The sequence below is a fragment of the Chiloscyllium plagiosum genome, chromosome 33 (genome assembly GCF_004010195.1).
Source record: "Chiloscyllium plagiosum isolate BGI_BamShark_2017 chromosome 33, ASM401019v2, whole genome shotgun sequence".
NCBI classification, from domain to species: Eukaryota; Metazoa; Chordata; class Chondrichthyes; order Orectolobiformes; family Hemiscylliidae; genus Chiloscyllium; species Chiloscyllium plagiosum.
In genome coordinates, this window is record NC_057742.1 from 28342361 (window position 1) to 28367318 (window position 24958).

General features: G+C 38.7%; 1 protein-coding gene across 2 annotated transcripts; it reads left to right on the plus strand.

Annotated features, from left to right (window-relative positions):
• Positions 1–2115: 2115 nt before the first annotated feature.
• LOC122539968 (phosphoethanolamine/phosphocholine phosphatase-like) lies at positions 2116–23389 on the plus strand. 2 transcript variants are annotated; one of them, XM_043675204.1, is made up of 2 exons: positions 2116–2220; positions 21124–23389. In XM_043675204.1, exon 2 carries the CDS (start codon positions 21163–21165, stop codon positions 21889–21891), a length of 729 nt encoding a protein of 242 aa, XP_043531139.1. In that variant the 5' UTR covers positions 2116–2220; positions 21124–21162; the 3' UTR covers positions 21892–23389. The 2 variants fall into 2 exon arrangements, with proteins under 2 accessions (XP_043531139.1, XP_043531140.1); XM_043675205.1 differs by having other exon boundaries at positions 2143–2214.
• The last annotated feature ends 1569 nt before the right edge of the window (positions 23390–24958 follow it).

Sequence of the window (24958 nt, forward strand, 5' to 3'; positions counted from 1 at the left end):
GCAGGATCTCTTCCACAGTTGACTGTGGATGCTAATCTTAACCTGTAGTCTGAAAGTATCAGGACTGTTGTATGTGGGTGAAAACTACACTTCTTGGTTTGAGCTCCTTTTGGCTAAGGCTTGTATGAGAAGTAATGAGTATAACTGTACTATAATGCATGCTATATAGGCCCTGCAAGCTCAAATGTATTTCAGTAATTTCAGTGATCATACATGGGGCACAGTAACAGGCTGCTAACATTGTGAGCTGGAGATATAAACTGCTTTGGGTGTAATGATATCCAGGTGTGAGCAACATTGTGCCTTGGACTTAAGTGACAAAGTCACATTCATTTCACACAAGTACCAAAGGGAAAGTATGGCATGAGGACAATGTAAACATTCTGCAAATGCATTGAGATACTGTAGTTTGCATTAGTTTGCAAAGCACAGAGCGGGGTAGCAAATGCCATGTAGCATAGAGAAAAAAAAAATTCAATCATGGGTCCTGGGTGTCACTGGCTGGGCCAGCATTTATTGCCCATCCTTAGTTGCCTTTGAGAAGGTGCTGGTGGGCTGTCTACCTGAACGAATCTGTCCATGTACTAATAGTGGAGCAAAATGTCATTAGGTAAGGAATTTTAGGACTTTGACCCAGTGACACTGAAAAAACAGCAATATTTCCAAGTCAGGGTAAGTGAGTGCTAGGGTAACAACTTACAGGTGATGGTGTTCCCACTATCTGCTGCCCTTGTTCTTCTCGGTGGACATGGTTCATGGGTTTGTAAGGTGTTGTCTCAGGATCTTTGGCAAATTTCTGCAGTGCATTTTGTAGATGGTAACCTGCTGCTACTGAGCATTGGTTGTGCAGGGAGTGAATATTCATGAAGTGGTGCCAATCAGGTGGGTTCCTTTGTCCCGGATGGCGTCAACATTCTTGAGTGTTGTTGGAGCAGCACTCACCCAAGGTAAGTGGGGAGTACTCTGCCACATTCCTGATTTGTGTTCATAATCTGGGTGTACATATTATTTTGTCAATATGTTGTGGAGCAATAATTCATCTTGGATTTAAAGTGTCATATTTTTACGAGACAAAAATATATGACTTTAGGGAAATAATACTTGACAACAGCAGAGCAGCTTTTTGAAATCATTCAATCATTAACATGTTCTTTCCAAAAGTGAGGTCTGATCACTTTGTTAAGGGAAAATAATTTTGGAGTTTGATGTAAATTGTGAGAAATCAGCATATGTTGGCAATCAGAGTTTTGGATGTCCCGTACAAGAAATACAAAGCTGCTAAGGAGGTATGGTAAATAATTAAAGAAAATTGTATATATTTTCTAATTAATTGGTTTCTGCGTTGTTATTATATACCTCTGGAGTAAGTGGTAATTGAACTCAGAGCTCCTGGCTCAGACAAAGGGTCAATACCACTGCACCACAAGGAAAATTCTATGTTAGCTTTCCAACAAGGGAGTTAGAGTAAAAGAACAAGGAAATCTTACTGCAATTGTATAGGAATTTATTACAACCATATCTGGAGTACCATATAATCCCTATATCACAAGAAGGAAATATTTGTCTTAGCAGGGCTCTAAGGTTGATTGGCGTTGTCCTATGAGGAGAGATGAAGTAGATTGGGCCTATTTTTATACGTTTAGGAGAATGTGAACTGGCCTCATTGGTTTTGAGACTGTGGATGCTGAGAGAAAGTGAGGGCTGCACATGCTGGAGATCAGAGTTGAGAGTGTGGTGCTAGAAAAGCACAGCAGGTCAGGCAGCATCCGAGGAGCAAGAGAATCGACGTTACGGGCAGGAACCCTTCATCAGGAATGAAGATGCTGACAGGTTGTTTCCCCCAGCTGGAGAACCTGGAATCACGGTGCTTAGTCTCTGCTTGAAGGTGAGGGGTGTGAGACGTCAGTGTCTGTTTCTCTCCCCACAGATGCTGAATTTCTCTGGGCTTGTTAAGCGGCTGTGGGCTTAAGTGATGAGTCAAAGGGAAGGATTGTCTGTAATAAACCCGCACCCCGCGGTAGCTCCACCTTCTGTCCCCAAGTCACTTGTCTCTAAGTTGCTGGGATTTCTATTGGTTATGTTCCTGGGAGCGTCACAAAAGAAAACCCCTCCTCCTGAAATAAGCAGTTTCCTCGAACCCGCTCCCTGGAAACATCACTGTTACATCTTTAACAGGCGCTCGGTGCAGGAGGTTAGGTCAGAGGAACCTTCCATGTCAGTGTATGTATGTTCTCTCCCTCTCCCTCTCCCTCTCCCTCTTCTCAATCGCCGTGGTTTCACACATTTCTTTTGAATACGCATAAGTAAATGTCTATGCTCCGCGGGAGGTAGGAGCAAGCGGAGATTTCACTGTTCAATTCAAACTGTTTTCCTTTGTGTCAATGACACTCCAGCTGAGGTGCTTTTCTTAAGAAAAGATTTTTCACCCGAATCTCATCAGTTTGGTTTTGCTGGGCTGAAGGATTGGCTGATAAAGGTATTTGTTGATCTGGGCATAAATCCTTGGCAGATTTGAAGGTCAGTTCCCAGAACAGTGGATGCGGGGTGTGGGAAGATGTTTAAAGTTTCTATCTTCAAGGTTAACAGAATTCCTGCATTGACGTTTATTTGTGTAACAGTTGCAATGATTCCGCGCAAGTTCTCCCCATTCATCTGAAGCTTTTTAACAAATGATATAAATGAGTGAATTAGTGAAGTATTCCGGTCGCGCTTCCTTCTGCCTTCTCCCTTCCACTGCCTGACAATTTATCACAAAGACAAGCTGGAAGCTGCAATGTCAGTAGCGGATTCTGAGAGGCAGACTGCGCAAATGCCAGCTCAATACTCAAAGTGAAGGATTCCCCCACGGCGACAAGCCGGTTCCTGGCTTTTAATGTTTTTAAAAACAAAAACCTTCCCTCGATTCCGCGGTCCAAGGGCGGACTCACACCAGAGTTGGGCTGTTGATTTGATGCTGAGTGGAGTGAGTGATAGAACAGGCCATTTGGCCCATCCAGTCCACACCGACCTTTCAAAGGCATTTCACCCAGACCCACCTCCCGTATCCCTGTAACCCTCCATTTCCCATAGCTAATCCACCTAGCATGTCCACTGTGGGCAACTTAGCATGGCCAATCCACCTAACCTGCACATCTTTGGACTGTGGGAGGAAACTCACGCAGACACGGGGAGAATGTGCAAACTGCATAACAAGCAGTCAGTCCTTCAAGGGCGGAATCAAACCCAGGTCCTTGGCACTTTGAGGAGCTGTGTTAGTCACTAAGCCGCCATGTCACCCTTTTTGTTGTCGATGTCAAATCTTCCCCCAATCCCAGCACCCTTTTGCACCGAACCCTCACTTTATTTGAAACAGCTGTAGGATAATTCTTCAATAATCCATTGTGTGTATTTCTCTAATCTCTAGCAATTTATTTCCAATAACATAAGGAACTGTGCTCCAGGTGGATATGTTACTGTGTAATTTCAAGCAGTTCACTAAATGTCAATTAGAATTGTAGTGCATAACTTTCTTCCATAGAAAGGGAAGAATCCATGGAATTTTTGGTTATAAAAAAGAATTAACATAAATGTCCACATATAACATAATATATGAAGTATTCGGCACTGATGAAAAAAGACATTGATCAAAGCTTTTTGTCTTTCATTCATCTGGATTTGCAAGAAATACCAATGTAAAAGCTAAAAAAAGTTATCCAGTGTGAGAAGAGAATTACCTTCTGTATCAAAACGTTGCCCCTCAGACCCATTTTAAATCTTTTTCTTATCACTGTATGTTGACTGATGGTTAACTACCAAGCTTTCTTTAAATGTAAACTAGCCAAGTTGACTCTTGATTAGTCATGGCATTGCCCTGAGAGATGAGCCAGAGAATGACTGCCAGTATTTTGTTGAAACATGCTCAGTTTGTACACATTGTTTCTGCTTCCAAAGAACAGGGCCCTGCGTAATATTTCCGCTGACATGCTGTGCCAGTGACTTGAAAACACAGATTATAGATAATAGGTGAAAAGACCTGGAGGAAAATGAAGCAAAAAAAGTGTTCATTGTACAAGTTGTTAAGAATTGGAATACGCTACCTGAAAATGATAGAATAAACAGATTTAATAGTGGTGTTCAAAAAAAGTCTATACATACTTTAACATATTCTATAAATAAAAAGGGAAACAATAGGTTTATGAATCTAAATGAATAGCTCTCAAAGATCTAACATAATTATTATGGTCAGAATGGACTCCTGTGCCAAAAGATTTTGCATTAATGGTTTTATATCTATTCTGGAAGTGAAGCTTGCATTGCTCAACTTGAATTTGATGGAAACAAAACAAGAAATTGCTGGAAAAACTCAGCAGTCTGAACTCCACTTCTGAAGAAATGTCGCTGGTCCCGAAATGTTAACTCTGCTTTCTCTCCACAGATGCTGCTAGACCTATTGTTTTTTTCAATAGTTTCTGTTTTTGTTTATGATTTCCACCATCCACAGTTCTTTGTTTTTGAGTTTTAACTTATTTGTGAGACAGTTAATGTTCAGTAGTTAGAATTAACTGTCTCCTGCTTTGGTGTGGTTGGATTGTTATGTTGCCTTGTGCAACACTGCCTGCTCAATAAGATAGTCTGATGTCTTTGTGAAGTTTGTCCGGTCATAAAAAGTTACTTTGTTGACAAAATCCCAGGGATGAACAAACCGAGGTTTTAACAATGATTCCCCCACACTGTAAACTGCAACAAAATAATCTAAACCAGTGTTTTCTTTTAAAACATTAATTTACTGCTCACTTTTAATGTGTTTGAATGCTTTCAAGAAGGTGTTCCATTTATTTCAGTGCCACACCCTTAACATGGAATTAGCCTGTGTTATTTGCATAGAACCAGAAACAGCAGAACCGTTGATTTATTGTTCTCTGTTGCGGCTGTACAGGACTTTGATGAGGCCACTTTTGGAACATTGCGTGCAATTCTGGGCTCCTCCCTATCGGAAGGATGTTGTGAAACCTGAAAGGGTACAGAAAAGATTTACAAGGATGTTGCCAGGGTTGGAGGATTTGAGCTACAGGGAGCAGTTGAATACGCTGGGGCTGTTTTCCCTGGAGCGTCGGAGGCTGACAGGCGACCTTCGGGGTTTATAAAATCATGAGGGGCATGGATAGGGTAAATGGACAAATTCGTTTCCCTGGGGTCGGGGAGTCCAGAACTAGAGGGCATAGGTTTAGGGTGAGAGGGGAAAGATATAAAAGAGACCTAAGTGGCAACTTTTTCATGCAGAGGATGGTATATGTATGGAATGAGCTGCCAGAGGAAGTGGTGAAGGCTAATACAATCGCAACACTTAAAAGGCATCTGGATGGGTATATGAATAGGAAGGGTTTGGAGGGATGTGGGCCAGGTACTGGCAAGTGGGACTAGATTAGATTGGTATATCTGGTTGGCATGGACGAGTTGGACCGAAGGGTCTGTTTATGTGCTGTACATCTCTATGACCCTATGTTTAGTTTTAAAACTGTCCTGTAGGATATGAAGCAAGTGTTTGACTTCATTCTGTAGATCCAGCCACTGCTAACATTAGCAGTGGGAATCTTAGTGCTGTCTAGTATACTCAGAACTCCATCTTGAATATATTCCTTGCTCTGGAGTCTCTCCTCACTGTAATAACTTTTTATTCTTTTTTATTTGATTTTGTTATAATACGTTTATCATTCTATTTGACATTTAGAATGGCATCTTCCTCAAGGTACCTTGAAGAAAAGGTATCCTCCCAGCTGGGTTTCTTGTCATCTATAAAATGCAAGAGACCTGATCGGCAAACTCACCCAGGGGCCAAAGATCTCATCAATTCCAAATGTGCGAAGCTGTCAAATAATTATTGTGACACTTCTTGTCTATGGCAATAGCTCCTCTTTTCATTCTCCTAAAGTCGAGAAAAACTAGAATGACCCCGAAAAAATAGGAATGGAGTCAGCACTGCACTAATGTATACCTAATTTCCCTCAAACATTATCTGAATAATATTATGAAATTGTTCATCTTGAAGGCAATATTTGTCAATATCCTTAAGAAATTGAACCCTCCCCATGCAATTGTTTAGCAGTTCATTATGTGCAAAGAACTTACTGTGGCAAGTCTCAAAATCAGGAAGTGCCATAAAATTTAATTATCTTATTACACACAGAAGACATGCAATTTTATCCTGATTTTTGATGAACTACATTTAGAAATGATCTTTGTCCTTTTACTGAAATTATGGAGATAAGGCAGGTCTCTATCTATCATTGTTCTGGACTCATTCCCAAATAAAGTCTTCTGGCAAAATAGTTTGGCAACAATCCATAAAACTGCTAAAGAAAGGTTCTTTCTTGAACGTACAAATAGTCCTCTTTAGATTTTCCAAGATGAATGGCAGATTATGTAGATATCAGTATCTTCCCCAAGTATTGATACCTACATGTGACTGAAACATTTTCTGTGATGAGCCATAACAGGGTTGCTTTATGTGGTATAAAATTTTCTTGAAGAGTAAGAAAGCCACAAGTACTGGAAAGTCACCAACTTGAAACTATTGGAATCAGTTGAAATTTTTTTCTACTCTGGTTATTGAAGGTTTCACACAACAAAATGTTGGTTCCTTCCTCTTTGATTTGGACATGCTGCTGGGGTGTATAAATTTAAAAATCACACAACACCAGGTTATAGTCCAGGTTTAATTGGAAGCACTAGCTTTCGGAGCGCCGCTCCTTCATCAGGACCTGATAAACCACAACCACCTGATGAAGGAGCAGCGCTCTGAAAGCTAGTGCTGCCAAGTTAACCTGTTGAACTATAGCCTGGTGTTATGTGATTTTTAACTTCCTCTTTGAGTCATTGATGGACTAATCCTATGTTTATTCATTTTCTATCTTTATTTTACTTTATGCTTTAAAATCCCAGTTGAATTGATAAATTGATTAATTGAGAAGCAGCTGGAACACTTAAGGTAGGTTATGAAATGTAGTAATTGGTCAACATTGACTTTGACCTGAGAGTTTTTGTTCTAACTGTAGGCAATTGTTTTAGAGTACTGTTGTGCTACAGATTGTAGACTCAAAACAATGTGGTGAGCAAACCTGACTAGCAGTCACTTGCATTGAAGTCTACTTCTCAGTCAGATGATTTTTAATATTTGGATGATTGTCTTTGCCTAGCATTAAAAGGGAAGATTAAATATTTCCCAGATTATCCAATAAATTGTGGTTCCTCCATATGGTTACAGACTCCAAATAGCCCCTGAAGGCTCTGCTATATCTCTTCCCTATAAAGAACTAGAAATAAAGGCGCATTATGCATTTTTAGTTCGAACCAGTGACATTTTGGATGATCATTGATTTAAAAAGTAATGGTATAAAAGCACTGTTAATACCGTTTGTAAGAAGGTTAAACTACAGAATTAAAATTGATGGTCTGTGATGGATGGTACTACTGAAAATAAATAAAATATCACCAGTCAGTTTCTTTATTTCTACATTTTTTTTGTATTCTATGTTTTAACAATTCACATTATTCCTACTGCAAGATTACTGTGCTTGTTCAAAAGCATCACACACAACACAAGGGAGAGGCAAAGAGTTGGCCACCTAGCCATGTCTGAATGAATAGCTGCGGAGGTTGGAGCTCAGACCATTGACAGTTTGTGTGTTTGTCAGTTTGAGAGATGGAGAGCTGGGGGCCTCCTTACTATCTGATCACAGGAGTAAATGTCAGGTGGTCACAGGGAACAAAGCACTCACTCATGTTGACCTGACGTCAGTAACGATTGACATATGATCACTTAAAACACTCTCTTGCCTGAACAGTTCTAAATTATGCCATTCGTCTCCCACAAGACCTGCAAGTGTCTGACAAGAGAATGAGGGTTACTGTAGAATCATAGATTCCCTACAGTGTGGAAGCAGGCTCTTTGGCCCATCAAGTCCACACCAAAGAACATCTCATCCAGACCCATCCCCCTACCCTATCCCTGTAACGCTGCATTTCCCATGGCTATCCGACGTAACCTCCACATCCCTGGACACTATAGACAATTTAGCATGGCCAATCCACCTAACTCACACATGTTTGGACTATGGGAGAGGACTGGAGCACCCAGAGGAAATCCACACAGACACTGAGAATGTGCAAACTCCACACAGACAATTGCCCGAGGATGGAATTGAACCTGGGTCCCTGGTGCAAGCCACTGTGTCATCCATCTTTTTCTCACATCATGTTTTAAGCATTGCTGATTGCAGTTATGTTCTTGCCTTGCTTTCACTGTAAAATTTGACCCAGTGAAATTGTTAAAATTAAATAGTAAAAGCTATGTTAACATCATTGTAATTGACCATTTAATCATATCGAAGGTGACAAGGTTCTTCTACCAAGGGAGTTCCTCTCACACACACACACCCTGATGCATTGCAATTAAATGTAAAGATTGGCTCTGCCATATCATCTTTGATGGAAAATTTTTTGCGCATCAACCCCCACCCTCCCTACTCTCTTACATACATTCACACACATTAATGTTTGCCCCAAGAGAAAGGGAAACATCCATTTGATGTGTTGCTTTTGATCAAAGCTTTTACAAATTCCCTGTGGCTGATATTTCCATTTCACTCAAAGAGCATAGAAATGTTGTCAGGTTGTATTTCCAACATCAACTCAGCTGATTGTGTCACACATAAGCTACTTTCTTTAAGTTCCCTAATAAAGGGTTGCCAGTAGTCAGTAAATGACCCAGTTCAGGTATGTTAAGTTATTCTTTCAAGTAAAGCATTGTTTAAAATTAGTACTGCGTCAATTTAGTGTTTAGATCCCGAAAAGCAAGTTAGTATACTAAGTCAACTCTAGTCAATTATTTTCAGCCAACATTGGTGAATTTTACTTAATGCAATGCTAAACAAATTCTGACCTAGTAGGTTGGCCTTTATGCAATTGAAGCCTCTGGTTCAAGATGCATCAGTGTCTGAGGAAAACTGGTGCTGGAAGCTCATGATGAAGGAACAATATTGACATATATCTTATTGCTTATTGTTATGCTGAGTCATTAGTTCATAGGTTTATGATGCAAAGTGATGTCAACAGCACGGGTTCAATCTCCACACTGGCTGAGACTGCCATGAAGGACTCTCCTTTTCAAAGTGTCCCCTCTCCTGAGGCATGATGACCCTCAAGTTAAACCAACCTCCGTTGTCTCCCTCTAATGAGAGAGCAGCCCTATGGTCTGCTGGGAGTGTGGCGGATTTACCTTTCATACTCCACATAAGCCACCTTATGCCATAATTGCCTCTTCCTATCCTAAAAGGAATCTCTTGATTCCTTTTCCCCTTTATGGATGCATTAAGCTGTTCTTTAATTGCTATTACAATCACTGCATTCTTTTCACTCTTTTAAAGATTTACTCTTAAATTATTTCTTTAAACTGTCAGCTGCTCTTATTGTATCATTCTGGTCACTTGCACAAGTAGAATCAGTTTCCCCCCATCCATCCTCTTGAACTCTATAAATGTAATGAATTACCCCAGTCCTCTGGTAAGTATTGACATTCTCATAGAAATGGTCTCCAACCTCTTCAATCTTGCCTGACAGTTGTGCCCTTCAAATTCTACTAACATTCTTGTGAATATTTTCCATATTCTCGCAAGTTTTCAGTATCTTTTCTGCAGCACAGAGACCAGGACACTTTATAAAACTCCACAGGTGGTCTGAACAAGGTTATTAACAGCACTTTTCTAGTTTTGTATTCTATTCTTATAAACCTCAGTACTTTGGTTCATCTCCTAGCCTGATCAACTTTGTTAGTTGTTTTAACAGTTTATGCACAGAATCTTAGGTCTCTCTGCTCCTCTACCCCATTTATCTTCTTACCTTCTAAGGAATAAGTAACCCTCTTATTTCTCCTATGAAAATAACAACAGTTCTTTTGAAATAATTAAAAGAATATATTTCCTCTTTCAAGCACCAATTCAACTTGCAAGCTGTAAGAGCCTTTTCTCTTCCTGTGTGGTTCTTTCAAAGGCTACTTTCATTTTCTAGCAAGCAACATCAACTGTTAATTGGGAAAGAGCACCAAAACCTTATAAGAAAGATCAGTGTCTGGCTAACACTTTTTAAAACAATGTCACCAATTTTTAAAATCCAAGAAAGAACAAGGGTTGTTGTTGTTATTATTGCTTGTCATGATACTATGCCTTTGAGATCCATTTTTAATCTTTTTTTTAAGGGAGGTCTTAAGACAGAGGCGCCAAACAATCTGTGCAAAGTCACTTGAGTAAACAGTTTGTGAGGCCTTGAGGTCTTTTTTAAAGTTGGAACGATCCAAGCAGCCTGAATGAGTATAGTCAAGCTCCCACAGATCCAGGATTTTTGTTTTTTTTTTAGTTTTTTAGTAGCGGTTGCTGCTGGGATCTTGAAGATGTGGAAGCTGTTTTTTCATCTTTCGGTCACAGTTAAAAGCTGGGGTTCTCCTCCTACCATGAGAGTTGCGTGTGAAACAATCTGGTTTTCTGAATTTTCCTTTGTTAAAAGGCTGTTTATTGAATGTTACTATATTGGATCAGTTAGTTACTGTATCTATTATTTGATAAATCATTTTGATAGTGTTATAGCTCAGCCAATTTTCTTTATTTTCTTTTTGTTATTTTTTAACTATATCATAGTGTCATAGATGTGTACAGCATGGAACCAGACCCTTCGGTCCAACCCGTCCATGCCAACCAGATATCCCAACCCAATCTAGTTCCACCTGCCAGCACCCGGCCCATATCCCTGCAAACCCTTCCTATCCATATACCCATCCAAATGCCTCTTAAATATTGCAATTGTACCAGCCTCCACCACTTCCTCTGGCAGCTCATTCCATACACGTACCACCTCTGCGTGAAAAGGTTGCCCCTTCGGTCTCTTTCATATCTTTTCCCTCTCACCCTAAACCTATGTCCTCTAGGTCTGGACTCGCCCACCCCAGGGAAAAGACTTTGTCTATTTATCCTATCCATGCCCCTCATACTTATGTAAACCTCTATAAGGTCACCCGTCAGCCTCCGACGCTCCAGGTGTATGAATAAAGTGTGTTTTGCTTCAAATCTGGTATGTTGACCAGTTGAATTGCATCTGGAACACAACACTCCACATTTGAAATAAAAGGTTAGGGTCTAGACAATCTTAATATATTTTGAGTGGGTTTGGTCTGGTCTATAATATGCTGCACCAAGAGATGAGTGATTTCGACACTATGAACAAGGACAAGATAAGGTGAAGTTTATTATAGCTCTAGATATATGACTTGTTGCTAATAGTAGTTATATTAATTATGATCAATTGATCATTAGGAATTGATTAACCATGTGGATTAATTTATTTAAAACAGTAAAACACATTATAAGTTATAAAACAGACATTACAACAAGCCAACTGATTCCAGTGTTTGCAACCTTGTACATTTACACAGTACATGGAACCTTTCAAAATGACTTATCTTAAAGGAAAGGTACATATATGCCATTCACACCCGCTCCTTTTTTCAATAGAGCTGTTTACAATAAAAGTAAATGTTTATATATCCAGATTTTGGGAGAGTGGCATCATCTGGAGGTATTGTGGATTTTCAGAGTCACCAGTGTTATTATTGCTTGTGTTGTCATGTTTTTCTTTCATGGATTGTAGTTGCTCTTCCAGAAGGTTCTTAGCCTGACACACTCTTGCCAGACTTTGCTCCAGATTAGCTATTTACTTATCTTTTTTCTCAAGCTGTTTTGAATGGTTCCTATCTTCTTGACTGTTATTGGTTTGTTTGTTAAGAGCTTCGAGCTTCTGGTTTAACCATGAATTGATTTAATTCTTCTGTTGATCAAATATACTTTTCCCATTTGTAACCTACTCTAATAACTGTCCGGCCTCTTAACGTTTTTCTTTTCTTTTTGTTTTCTTTGAAACCTGGAGCTCTCCTACCTGCCATGTCAGTCATTAGTTTCCTCTATATCCTACTCAAGTTTTTCCATTAAGGCATCATTGCTGGCATTTATTTATGAAAAGACTGTTTCAGCTCATTGTGTGGGCACTGCCTCTTTACGTTTTGTAGGTCTGTCGTTTTCCCCAATGCTTTTTCTTTGCTTTGAGCTCAAGCCAATGTTTCAATAAATGTTCCTGCTGAGCCTGAGCTGTTTCCTGTAAACTAGTAATATTTTCATTGAATTGATGATTCAAAACTTGGAGTTCAACCTGCTATCTTTATTTCTCCTCCTGGGCTCTTTTCATTTTGTGAGTTGAGCAGAGATATCTGATATCAAGATGGTGTTCTCAAGTTTGGATTAAACCTGAGTTAGTTCAGAGTTTTCCCCTTGAGCTTTTATTTCTCTCTCCATGTCAGAGAGTTGAGATTTTAGCTCCACTAATTCAACAGGAAGTGAAGTGTTCGTTCCTCTTTCTTCTTTCGTTCTGCATGTGTTTCCTGAATAATCTGCAATGGTTTCTGTTGTGTCTCTGATTCCATAGCGTGTTACAAGTAGGAGGTAACACATATTGGTGTATCTGCCTGTCTCTATTATCTGACACTGAAAATATGTTGCTGGAACAGCGCAGCAGGTCAGGCAGCATCCAGGGAACAGGAGAATCGACGTTTCGGGCATAAGCCCTTCTTCATCCCGAAACGTCGATTCTCCTGTTCCCTGGATGCTGCCTGACCTGCTGCGTTGTTCCAGCAACACATTTTCAGCTCTGATCTCCAGCATCTGCAGACCTCACTTTCTCCTCTGTTATCTGACATCTGGGTGGTTTGACAGTACTTTCCAATACGAATGATCCAGTACATGAAATTGGTGACCCCTGACATGCTGTATGTTTTACCTTTACTGATTTTTGTCTCTTGTCTTGAGAGTATATGTTGTTTATAATTCACAGGTATAATATATGGTCACTTGTGCCTATGTCAATAAGTTAATAATAAAGTCATTGGTTTTCTGAGGACAGTTAATTAGAATTTTTGCCAAAGTTCAGATAGTGTAATGATATTGATGTCTTCTAGGAGATTGACAGTGTGATACATGTACATGCCACTCTTTGTCTCCACGTGTATATTTTCGAATTCTAATATGCAGATCACTTCATGTCTATACATCCAGTAAGATGCCAGATGGTCTTTACTATATATTGAAGATAGTCCTTGTGCAAGGTTTGTTTGGGTTGGCATATCGCTTTTTGTAGCTGCATCAGCCTTTTCCTTAGTGCACTGCCTTTGTAACGTATCTTGTAAAAATGATCAAAAACTGGGTATTTCCATGGTGTATGCAACTTTCACGTGTTGCTACGTGTGGGAGTTCTAGTGATTGTGTCAAGCATCAAGTTTGTAATTAATGACTTGTAAGCTTTGTCAATCTGTGAGGATTGCTTCATACTTATGTTCGTGCTTCACTAGGTTCTTCGACACTACAGTTGTTTTTCTGGCAAAGCTTTTTGAAAAGCATCCATTTGAATGGATGTGGTCACCAATTTGAAAATTCTGCTTGCTCACTTATCATCTAAAAGATCACAACATGATTGTTCTTGCATCTGCTTATCAAAGTGGATATGGATTCTGTAGCCTTGTGTTTAAAAGGCATGAATTTTAATCAATTGATGTGCAAGTTTAATCTGACTCTGAATTGACCTTCTAACATGTCCCGTATCTTCTGGGGTGTCTTAACTCTTCAGCTATTAATCCTGATAAGTTAAAGGTGTGGAGACTTTCATTCCTGATTGTTAAGAAAATCTTAATAGTTTGCTATTTTTCTGTATTAGACATACGTGAATTTAGACACCATAGATCTGAACAAACTTGAAATATCCTTAATTCTATTAGGAGGTTTGGTGTGTCCAATTTAAACAAAGGAATTTTATTCTGAGAATTCCAAGACCAGTACAAGAGAAAGCCATAGCTAGTGAGAACTAGCAGAAGAGTAAGAAACAGGGAGAATACTGTTTGGTTTGGAAAGGATCCGGCAAGTAAGGTACCAATGAGGAATTAATAAAATGAGGCATTGGCGGGAGATGAGTAGGAGAAGACATTGCAGAGAGCCCACCAAAAGAATGAGAATAAAGAAGAACTCCCTTACTATTTATACCAATCTAATCAATTTAATATTTGGTACACTCACTACCTTTTATTATTACAGTAAAATCCAACAATAACTAATTAACCAACTTTGCAAAATTAACAACTGCGCTAATCACTGAAGTACACCACAAAGCAAAGCTCAAATTCAAACAAAGATCATTTCTTCAGAAGCATGTATTGGCTGATTTAGTCGGTAAAAATATGTCAGTCAGTATTTCGTCGGGAAAAGTATGTCAGTCAGTACAGTATTTGGCTTTCTCAGTTTGCAACTCTCCATATATTTCTGTCATCATTTTCTGTCTCAGTTAATGTCTGCTTGTCTCGTTCTCATTGTCTATGGAGAACTTCAGTGATCTAATGAATACATGCCAATACTGGTCATTGGCTAGTGATCCGTGACTACCTGAGGTGACCTTGAGTTCTACAAGATGGTATGGATAGTAATGACCTCTGTAATCTCTGAGACAGTGATGCAGACAAATGACTGTAGCTTCAGGTCTTTCAGTAGATTTCAGAGATGATCTGCAACACTCTGCCTTCTGAAGCAAAACTCTTCAAAAGGGGTCCTGACATGATCTGTAGTGTATATCCTTGAGGAGAAGGAATAGGTGGTTCCTTTCCTTAGTTTGAACTAGTTTTGATGTTTATCCGCTTCTTTTATGATGGTAAACATAGATATGGCGCTAGGAAAAGCCATACTTGCTGCTGAAATACAATAGCTGTAGATGGATGAGAAGTCAATAAAGCTGGATTCTTGGCATTTGCCATAAATTGGAATGCCCTCCACTTTAAAAAGAAATGCTGCTTCAGGATGACATAATGGTTGCATGTTTTATTGTAGTCTATTTATGATCCTGTTTCAGCAGCTGGTAGTTGGAAGATGTGCAATATTTTACATTTATGAGGATAATAACATGTTTTGGATTGTGCCTTTAACGTGAAGTAAAATGAAAGGGACTGATCTGTTCTGAAATCTGGCTGAAACTAAGCTTGGGTGATTTTATTTGTTAGAAATTGAAGGTGACTAAATTTGTTTTCCTGAGAAATAGATGCAGGGTGTTTATACTTAAGAGTTAATGGCAGCAGCTGCTGTGCTTATTGTGTGGATTGAATGAGTGTCTTCAAGGTCACAGAAACTAGTTAAGCATGTCAGGTTGCCAGCAGTTATGCTTTACGCTGTCCATTTAGTTTCAAGGTGAGAATTGGTCTCTTAAAGATAGCTAATCAATATTTCTACCTGGATATAAGGCCCATGTGTTTCTTGTTGCCTTTGGAGATGAGCCTTGAAAGGGGAATGGTCCACATTATCCCTGAATTACTCAAAATATTAATCTGCCAGAATTTTAAGAGAGAGCTGCAATTTGAAGCAGGATCCTGTGGTACGACAAGCAGGAATGCAGATGGGCACTTACACTCTTATTTAAAAGACCGAGTTAATGGGGAGTTGAAATGATACTGGAAGATGTACCTGGCTTCATTCAAACTTACTTTTCATGTCTTCAGACAAAAAATCTGCCCTGATCAATGCAATTGGATAGGAGTTTTAAAAGTTTTTTTTTCCTGTAATTGAATTAAAATATTGATATATTACAGTGATAGCCCAGTGCACTTTATACTAATACAATGTACCACAAAAAAAAAGCTATTTATAACAAGAGAATCCAGTCTTGTGAGTAACCTGATTTTAAATAAATAACAGAACATTACTTTAAAATAACTGTATATACACGGCACGGTGGCTCAGTCATTAGCACTGTTGCCTCACAGCACCAGGGTCCCAGGTTTGGTTCCAGCCTTGGGCGACTGTCTGTCTGGAGTTTGCACATTCTCCCCGTGTCTGCATTGGATTCCTCTGGGTGCTCTGGTTTGCTCCTACAGTCCAAAAATGTGCAGGACAGGTTGAATTGGCCGTGCTAAATTGCCCATAGTGTTAGGTGCATTAGTCAGAGGGAAATGGGTCTGGGTGGGTTATTCTTTATGGGCGGCACGGTGGCACAGTGGTTAGAACTGCTGCCTCACAGCGCCATAGACCTGGGTTCAATTCCCACCTCAGGCGACTGACTGTGTGGAGTTTGCACGTTCTCCCCGTGTCTGCGTGGGTTTCCTCCGGGTGCTCCGGTTTCCTCCCACAGTCCAAAGATGTGCAGGTCAGGTGAATTGACCATGCTAAATTGCCCGTAGTGTTAGGTAAGGGGTAAATGTAGGGGTATGGGTGGGTTGCGCTTCGGCGGGTCGGTGTGGACTTGTTGGGCCAAAGGGCCTGTTTCCACACTGTAATGTAATCTTAAAAAAAAAAGTATATATTTAAAAATTTAAAACTTGCCAAATGGTGCCTGTCTGTTTCAAACAAAAATGCAGATTAATTTTAAGAACCCCCTTGAAGATCCATGAGTGAGTAGAACTTTGAGGGAAGAGGGGTTGGAACCTGATTTAATTCACTCTGAGTTTGGGGCTAGTTTTGTGGGTTGAATCAGCTTCTGGCACTTTTTTAAAAAAATAGTGCAAAAGATAACAAATTTATTTTATGTTGATGATATTTTGCACTTAAAGTTCAATCATTTTTCTGTGCTTCTTTCCAATTTCAGTGAGGGCACAACCCAGCAGAAAGCTTTAGCCTTGTGAACAGGCTGACTTGCACATTTAGTTACGTAATAATAACTGCACTTTTAAAGGGCTAACACATGGGTAACACTTTTTGAGACCTTTCTAAGACATATTAAAATCTTATGTCAAAATGTTTTTCTTTCTTGCTAAGATACAGATTGACTTGAGGACATGTTATAATCGTAGCTGGAAAATTGTAGCCATTTTACATTGGCTGGGGTGGCACGGTGGCTCAATGGTTAGCACTGCTGCCTCACAGCACCAGGGTCTAAGGTTCGATTCAGCCTCAGGCGACTGTTTGTGTGGAGTTTGCACATTCTCCCCGTGTCTGCGTGGGTTTCCTCCGGGTGTTCCAGTTTCCTCCAAAGATGTGCGGGGTAGGTGAATTGGCCACGCTAAATTGCCCATAGTGTTGGTGCATTAGTCAGTGGAAAATGACTATGGGTGGGTTGCTCTTCGGAGGGTCGGTGTGGACTTGTTGGGCTGAAGAGCCTGTTTCCACGGTATAGGGAATCTAATCTAATCTAAATCACTGATCCTCCTCAACCTCCCATAACTTAGAATGAGTTGATAGGCAACTCTCCCATGATATTGCTGATACTTACCAAAGGAATCTTCTTTAAATCCATATCTATCAAATTAGGTGCTGCCAATTCTTGCAAAGAAAAGAACAAAGCACTTTCCACTTACTTTGATCAGTGAACGGTCAGTGAACTATGGCAACAGCAAGAGTGTTAAGAGGAGTAGGGAAGAGAATAAAATTATATTTTTTCTTTGCCTTCTTCCAATATAAAGGGAATAAAACTGCAGTGCAAATAAATGAAGAAAAATTGTGGCAACTGCACTGAACTCATCAGATCAAACCAACATGCTTCCCAACTACTTAATTGGAAGGCAGACTTCTCAAAAAAGTGTTTTCCTCCTGTTTTGTAGAACTGTGGTTACACATTGAAGGTCACGGCAATAAGATGGGATTATAACCCACTTGTTTCAGCTAAAGGCTAGGACATCAATTATACCATTTTTCTTGCCTGAACCGCTTTCTTTTAAAAAGAATTGCCTAAAATAAATTTGGAGCTGTAAGACAAAATATGACATTTTTAGATAGAATACTGGGCAAATTGCCAAATGTCTCTGGGAGAATGCATAATTTGTGGACACAATAAATAAAATATTTGTTGTGAATTTATGTAGTAATGGAGAAGAAAATAACTATGAACTGTTGTGTTTTTTATGTCATTAACAAAATATTGTCAGTAAACCACTTATAAAATAGGCATAGAATTGAGACAATTTTATCAATCATGATTCCTTTTATTTTTTTTGAAAAAAAAGACTCCTAATAACACAAGAATAGCAATTTGTTGCCTCAGCTATATTGAAAATAAAAAGCAACCATAGAAACTATTCATGAATCAAAGGAGTTATTTGGAATCATTATGTAGCAATACCACTCCAAGTTGATTTAGAGCATGATTTTTTTTAGAATAAACAGTTGAATCTGTAAGGTACAGCACAGAGATCAGTATTTTATATCCACAAAAGAACATGGCTCTAACTAATTTGATGTTTTTTAGGCTTTTTTTTCATGTTAATGCAATCTAACTGGAAAAGGTTGGAAATCAAAACGAAATGTTGAGGATCTACGTGTTAGCCCAAAGCAACTTGTCTGACACTCAGACTGGGGAGATGTTTCTGCTTTGGATATAGTCAACAATCTGGGCACACTCAGGACTAGTGCTAATTTTTCAATGTGCAATTGTGGCTTCGACTTCCACTCAATGTCACTCACATCGCCACAAACATTACCATCTTCCGTGAATTAATATAATTGAGCAGAGTTTTAGATGGTAATTTTTATTTTTATCATCTCTTAAACATAATTTTTGTAATAAGCACTACTTAGTTTGTATTAATAAAACAGCACAAGGTTTTCATTATTACTTTAAGTGTCTATTCGGCAAGCAGTGAGTAACCTGATTTAAGGAACTAAAAATACATTTCCATATTGAATGTGGTTGTACATTAAATTGTAAATTGCAACAGCAATTAATAGAATTTGTGCCTGCTGTCAATAAAAAGGAACAAAAATAATTAAATGTAAACCTTATTACAGCTTTTCTGGATTGTTGGGTAATATAGCTATTGTTTTCAATATCCATCAATACTCCATTTCCAGCTATTGACTCCATCCTTCTTCCTGGCAGCTGCTTGAGGTGATACCAGACTATTCACAACCTTGGAGTCATGTTGAACCGCAAATACCATCATTTAAGACTGCATGCTTCCATCTCCATAACATTGCTCAATTTTAGACCCTACTTCAGATCCTCTGCTGCTGAAACCCTTGTTCCTGCTATTGTTCACTTTAGACATGTAAAGTCAGTATGCTCCAGGTGATCACTCACATGTTACCATTCATAAATGTGAGCTCATCCAATATTCTGCTGCTTGTTTCTTAACCCGTACCAAGTTCTGATTACCCATCGTACATACCACGTGTGTTAACCTATATTTAGCTTCTGGTCAAGCAACACCTTAACTTTAAAATCCTCATCCTCATTTTCAAATCTCTCCAAAGCCCCATCTTTTCTTATCTCTAAAGCCCTGTCTGTCCAACAACTCTTCAAGTCAGATATTTTTCATAAGTCTGTTCAGAGATGTGTTGTCACACGTCTGGAGCAGGTGGGACTTAAACCTAGGCCTCCTGATTCAGAGGTAGGGATACTACCAATGTGCCACAAGCACCCAATCATCCAAGGCACCTCTCATCCCTTAATCCTGACCTCCTTGAGCTTTCCGGTCTTTAATTGCTGCACTATTAGTGATCACCTCTGCATCTGTCCTAAAGTCTGGTGTTCCCTTCCAACATTGTTTTCACCTCTTTACCTCACTTCCTCTTTCAAGGTATTTCATAAACTGATATCAAAATATATCAAAATCATTGTATGTCTAATGAGGCATAGACAGCAAACGACTTTGATATTTACAAGGGTTTTAGTGCAAATATTAGCTTCCACTTTTCCCGGTGCAGAAACCAACACCCACAGGAAAAACGCAGTTCTTAAATAAAAAAGTGTAATGAGTATTAACTGCTGTCAATGATGCAGTAATAGTGTTCCTACTTCGGGACCAGGTAGCCTGGGTTCAAATTTCACCTGCTGCAGAGGGAACATCTATGAATAGGTTGATTCAGAAAATATCTATTTGAACCTTAAAGGCTCCTGCATTTCTGATTCTGACAGAAGACTACTTAAAATCTCCCTGCTTGTGTTTGATTATCTGACCTAATGTACCTGTAAAATGACCTGGACCATATATTGTGTGTGTGTGTGTGTGTGTGTGTATGCAAACATAAAGTCATTGTTTTATTTTTCTACTCTCTGCATTGAAAAAAAATTGTAATATTTACTGTGTTTTGAACTTCAGAGCAGATTTACCATTGTGACTTATCAACAGTTTTATCAAAAATTCTACTTTAAAAATATTTTTAAGCCAAATGGCCATTTCTTTTTAATTGGTGGGGGTTGGGGGGGGGGTGGAAAAGTGCAATGATTACAGTGACGGCCGATTGGATCTCATTGATCATGAGATCCTTGATTGAGGTTGTAATATGGGTCAATCAGGGAACCCTGGGTGATACATATGAACAGGATTCGGGGAGTCTGCTCATTCCAGGGACTGGCTTTGAGCTGGCTGGTCAGAGTCCATCTACTGTGCACAAGTAAATAAAGGATGACTTAATGACAGGATACTAAGCTATGTGCTGTTATTTCAGAAAGGCAATGAAGGACGATTAGTCACAAAAATATGTTTCCTTTGTTAATTTTTGCCTCTGCTGTGTCCCTTCTACTAAAGTGTTGATACTGCTCGCTTGCCATAAATAGTTGCAAGAGGACTGGATGATGAAATGCTGGCAGAACAATATATTATTGTTTCAATGTGCCAGACCAGCTAAAAATTGATGAAAATAACATGATATGTGGTTGCAGTTTGAAAGTATCAGAATCAACCGGTTTGTTGAATGGGCTAATACACCTGGGTCTTTGCTCAGGTGCATGTAAATGATTCCTTGACACAATTTGAAGAGTGTGGATATTTACCGGGAAAATATTTATCCATCAACCAACAACATCAAACAGATCGACCTATTGCCTGTGCAAATTAGCTCTTATATTTGTTTCCAATAAACAATACTAAAGTGGACTTAAACATGAAGTTATTGCCTGGAAACAACATTGGAACATCCAGAGTAGGAAAATGGCACTGTCTAAATGCAAGGTCTTCTTTGTTTCTTATATTTGTTTTGTAATTAAGGTCAGTAAATGGGAAACATGACCCAGCACCACTGACACAACACATGATAATAGCCTTTTGACATTCTCTTAACAAATTAAATGCATTTTTGTTTGTTTGTTTTGCAGAAGCATTTTACCTGTTATCTGATAACTCTACATAGTAAAATGAAAAAGTTTCTGATTGTATTTGATTTTGATGAAACCATCATTCAACACAACTCTGATTATGTCATCCTCAAATGTAATCCTGACCAAAATCTTCCAGAAGAATTGCTGCAGCCTCCTGAGGATGGACACTGGACTGAGCATACGAGCAAGATCCTCCGGTACCTGTGTGGAAAGGGTGTCAAGGAAGAAAGCATGAGAAAGATTCTAGCTGAAACCCCACTAACTAAAGAGATGCTAACCCTATTTCAGTTCCTTAGAGAGTCTTCAGATTTATTTGAATGCATTATTATCTCTGATGCGAACACCTTTTTTATTAATAGCATTCTTCAAGCAAATGGCATAAGCAATGTATTCCAGAAAATATACACAAATCCTGCATGCCGTGACAGCACAAACACGTTTGTGATAAATCCTTACCATTCCCACCTGTGTCAGGAGTGCCCCAACAACATGTGCAAAAGACAGATCCTGCACGATCACTTGGAAGAACGCAGTGAAGAAGTTGAATTTGAGAAGATCTTCTACGTTGGTGATGGCAACAATGACTTCTGCCCGTCCATAGTCTTGACAGCAACAGATGTCGTCTTTCCAAGGAAGAACTACCCTTTGCATCGGTTGATCTCCGAAATTAAAATGGCAGAACCCTCCGCATTTCAAGCTCAGGTGGTTCCATGGGAGTCTGCAGAAGATATATTGCTTTTCCTTCAAGATTGCACAGGGCAATAGTACCACTCAAATTCACAAAAGAGCTTCAAGAAGAATTTCCATTTTCTGGTAGCAACTTAAATGCTCTTTGGGAAGAAATAGAGTAAATTTGACAGTTAAAATGCATGATTTTAATGCTTACTGAAATAAGCAGGGCCTAACAATTATTTTCCACACCCAATATTACTAGTAATTTTATGTACAGTAACATTTGTGACCAATGCTAAATGTGGATTGCCTTTGAAACCAATGCACCTGTTCTTGTTATATATAGATTACTGGGAGCTGTTTGTCTAATTATTTGTGGAGGGAGATTGTATCAGGACATGGTGGTATTGTTTCAAGGATATGTCACTGTACTTTCAAACCTCAAGGAACTTTTTTTTTAAAATGATAGACACAATCTGGAACATGTTTATGTATTCAGCTTTACAAACCTATTCACCACAGATTAATATAGCCATCTTCTATCAGTGTGTGGTAATTATTATAATCTTTCCTGAATATGGAATGTTGAAAGGGGTACAATATTTAGATTTCTGAAGGGGAAAATATAAAATATCATTCTTCAATTTCCATTTCTATAATTTGTTAACTCAAACATTAAGTTTCCACCGTCCAAAACTAAATACAAAAACTATTTGAAATACCCAAATAAGGAATCACCTCAGAAATGTCAGTGAGATGCATTAATTAAATAGTGGATGGGTAACCATTAGGGATTTGGGATTACTGGTGTATAATTCAAAGATTTTAAGCTTTCTATCGCATTCCTTGTTTGAATGGGACTTGCCACAAAATGTTTGGAGACAGAGGAGGCCATTCAGTCCACCATGTCTCTGTCTGCATAAAAAGCCTGTTCAGCCTCCTCCTGTTTCCCAGCTTTCAATCCATAATATGGCAGGTTACAGGATTTCACGTGAATGTCCAGGTACTTATTACATGCTACAAGAGGTTTAGATTTATTGTCATCACATGTACTCATGAGTACAATGAAAAGTTTACAACTCTCCACTTATGGTGTCTTCTTAGGTACAAGGTACCTACATGCACTACCTTTGGCACAAAGCAGAAAAATATTATACACTCTTCATTGTACTCCGGTACTTTTGTATTTGAGTACACATGACAAAAAAGTCAAAAGTAAAAAAAAACTCAATGTTTAACGTTACAGTTCTTCTTACTGAAAATTAGAAAAACAAAGAAATATAGTTAAAAGTTCAACACCACAGTCCATAAGTGCCTGGCCATTCTGGGCTCGCTTTCTTCAAAAGGCTTGACCTCCCCCTATATGTCCCCTACATTTAAGTCCAAGTGATTGATATGTAAGGGAAGCAAAAGGACCTAGTTCTGTGCTCTCCTGAGAAGAGTTTTTCAGCCACAAATAAAATCTTGCTGCTTTAAATCTAGTTTAGTTTCATTAAACGTTAATCTAAACAAGTACTAAACTGGATAATGACTTGCATGACATTCAATTGTATTACAACAGAAATAAATAGAGTATCAGAAAATTTTCAAATTTTTGTCAAGCTTGCTGATGCGTTATATGGAAAAGAAACAATTAGATAATTCTGCTGATTCAAAAGAAATTAACTGAGAAATTCTGCAAGACCTTTATGGAAAATACTAAAATCAGGGAACATAACACCTGGAAATTGCATTGGAAAGGAGATATTACTAATAAATTATTTAAAGAACATGAACTGCACTGTGCTGCTACTCTGGTGTCAGTACGTAATGTATACCAATGACACTGGATCTGAACTCGAAGTACGAAAATGTCTTGAATTGTACTGATGTCTTCTGCTAAAATAAAACAATCAGTCAAAGTTTAGACATTAAAATAGTTTTCCTCTTTAACTGCAGCTGTAAAATATAGTACTCAATATATATCTTCCAGGGATTGATGTATTTTAAGTTAATTAAAATGATAATTTCACCAGATATGCAGAGCACTACATTGTCAGAGCCAAGAGGTACACTGCAGGGTGAAAGTGTGTGAATGCAACAAGACTAAAACTAGTTAGTTTGAAATAATTGTGATGATGTTTGTGCATTCTTTGGCAGTTGGTCTTAGTATCTTAAAATACTGCTATTGTTCATCTGATACCTTGTGTTACTCATTACTTACTGAGGTGCAAAATTTGTCGCTGCGTAAATTGGACAGTAATCCTTTTTACCCTCTGTCCAATTTTCTTCCCCAGTCCTGAAGAGGGGAGAGAGATAAATTGATAACATTTGAGAAGTTAATAAAGAAAATCCCTCCACAGAAAAGGCCCATTATAAATAAAACCATAAATAGTTACGTTGGTAATCTGACTGCTATGGGAAAACAATGTTGTCATGTAAACCTATGTTTGAGAAAATAGTGATAAAATTATGTGCATTCTTTTCATTTCTGAGAGACCGATACATCCACGTCCAGCCAGGCTCAATGAATTTTAATCCAAGCCAAGTTAACATAATTCAGATCCCTCTGAACCTTTTTTGGGGTCCAAGCTTTGTTCTGATATTGTTTAACACCTTTTTATAAACACTTATGTCTTGTATCATCTTTTCAAGCATACATCAGCTCACAGAACTGAGATTTAGAGAAATACATTGAAAGTGAAATGATTCATACTAACCAAAACAGCTCCTGGAATGTTGTGATCTTTATGGTTTACTCTTCTGGGAAGGCCTGCATGGTCATCTTGGAGTAGCATGGATGTGGCCTCCGTGCAATTAGAACCTGCTCTGGATTAGAGACCCTGAATGTAAAAACTACAGCATGTCATTGCCCTACATCTCAGGAAGTAGCAGAGTTATTTTGGCTATAGCTACATGACATATTTATTTCTTGATTAAACTGTTTTATTGTTGATTTGTCAGGTTTATTTATTGACCTTAGCTGATAAACAATTTATAGTTATTAGAAATTTTAATTCAGGAAATTATTTCTGTGGCTTAAGGGAGCAAACTGTGCCACTACAGGTTTTTACCTTAGACAATGAATGAGAAAAGAATATGAGAATTTAGTTCCTGTTGCAGAATTTTGCACCTCTCCTACCCCCCTGCCCCCGCTGCCAAGCTTCTTGAATTTCTTTTA

Bases quoted from the DNA above. Each gene is read 5' to 3' on its own strand.
- LOC122539968 (XM_043675204.1), top strand. From the start codon at position 21,163: ATGAAAAAGTTTCTGATTGTATTTGATTTTGATGAAACCATCATTCAA.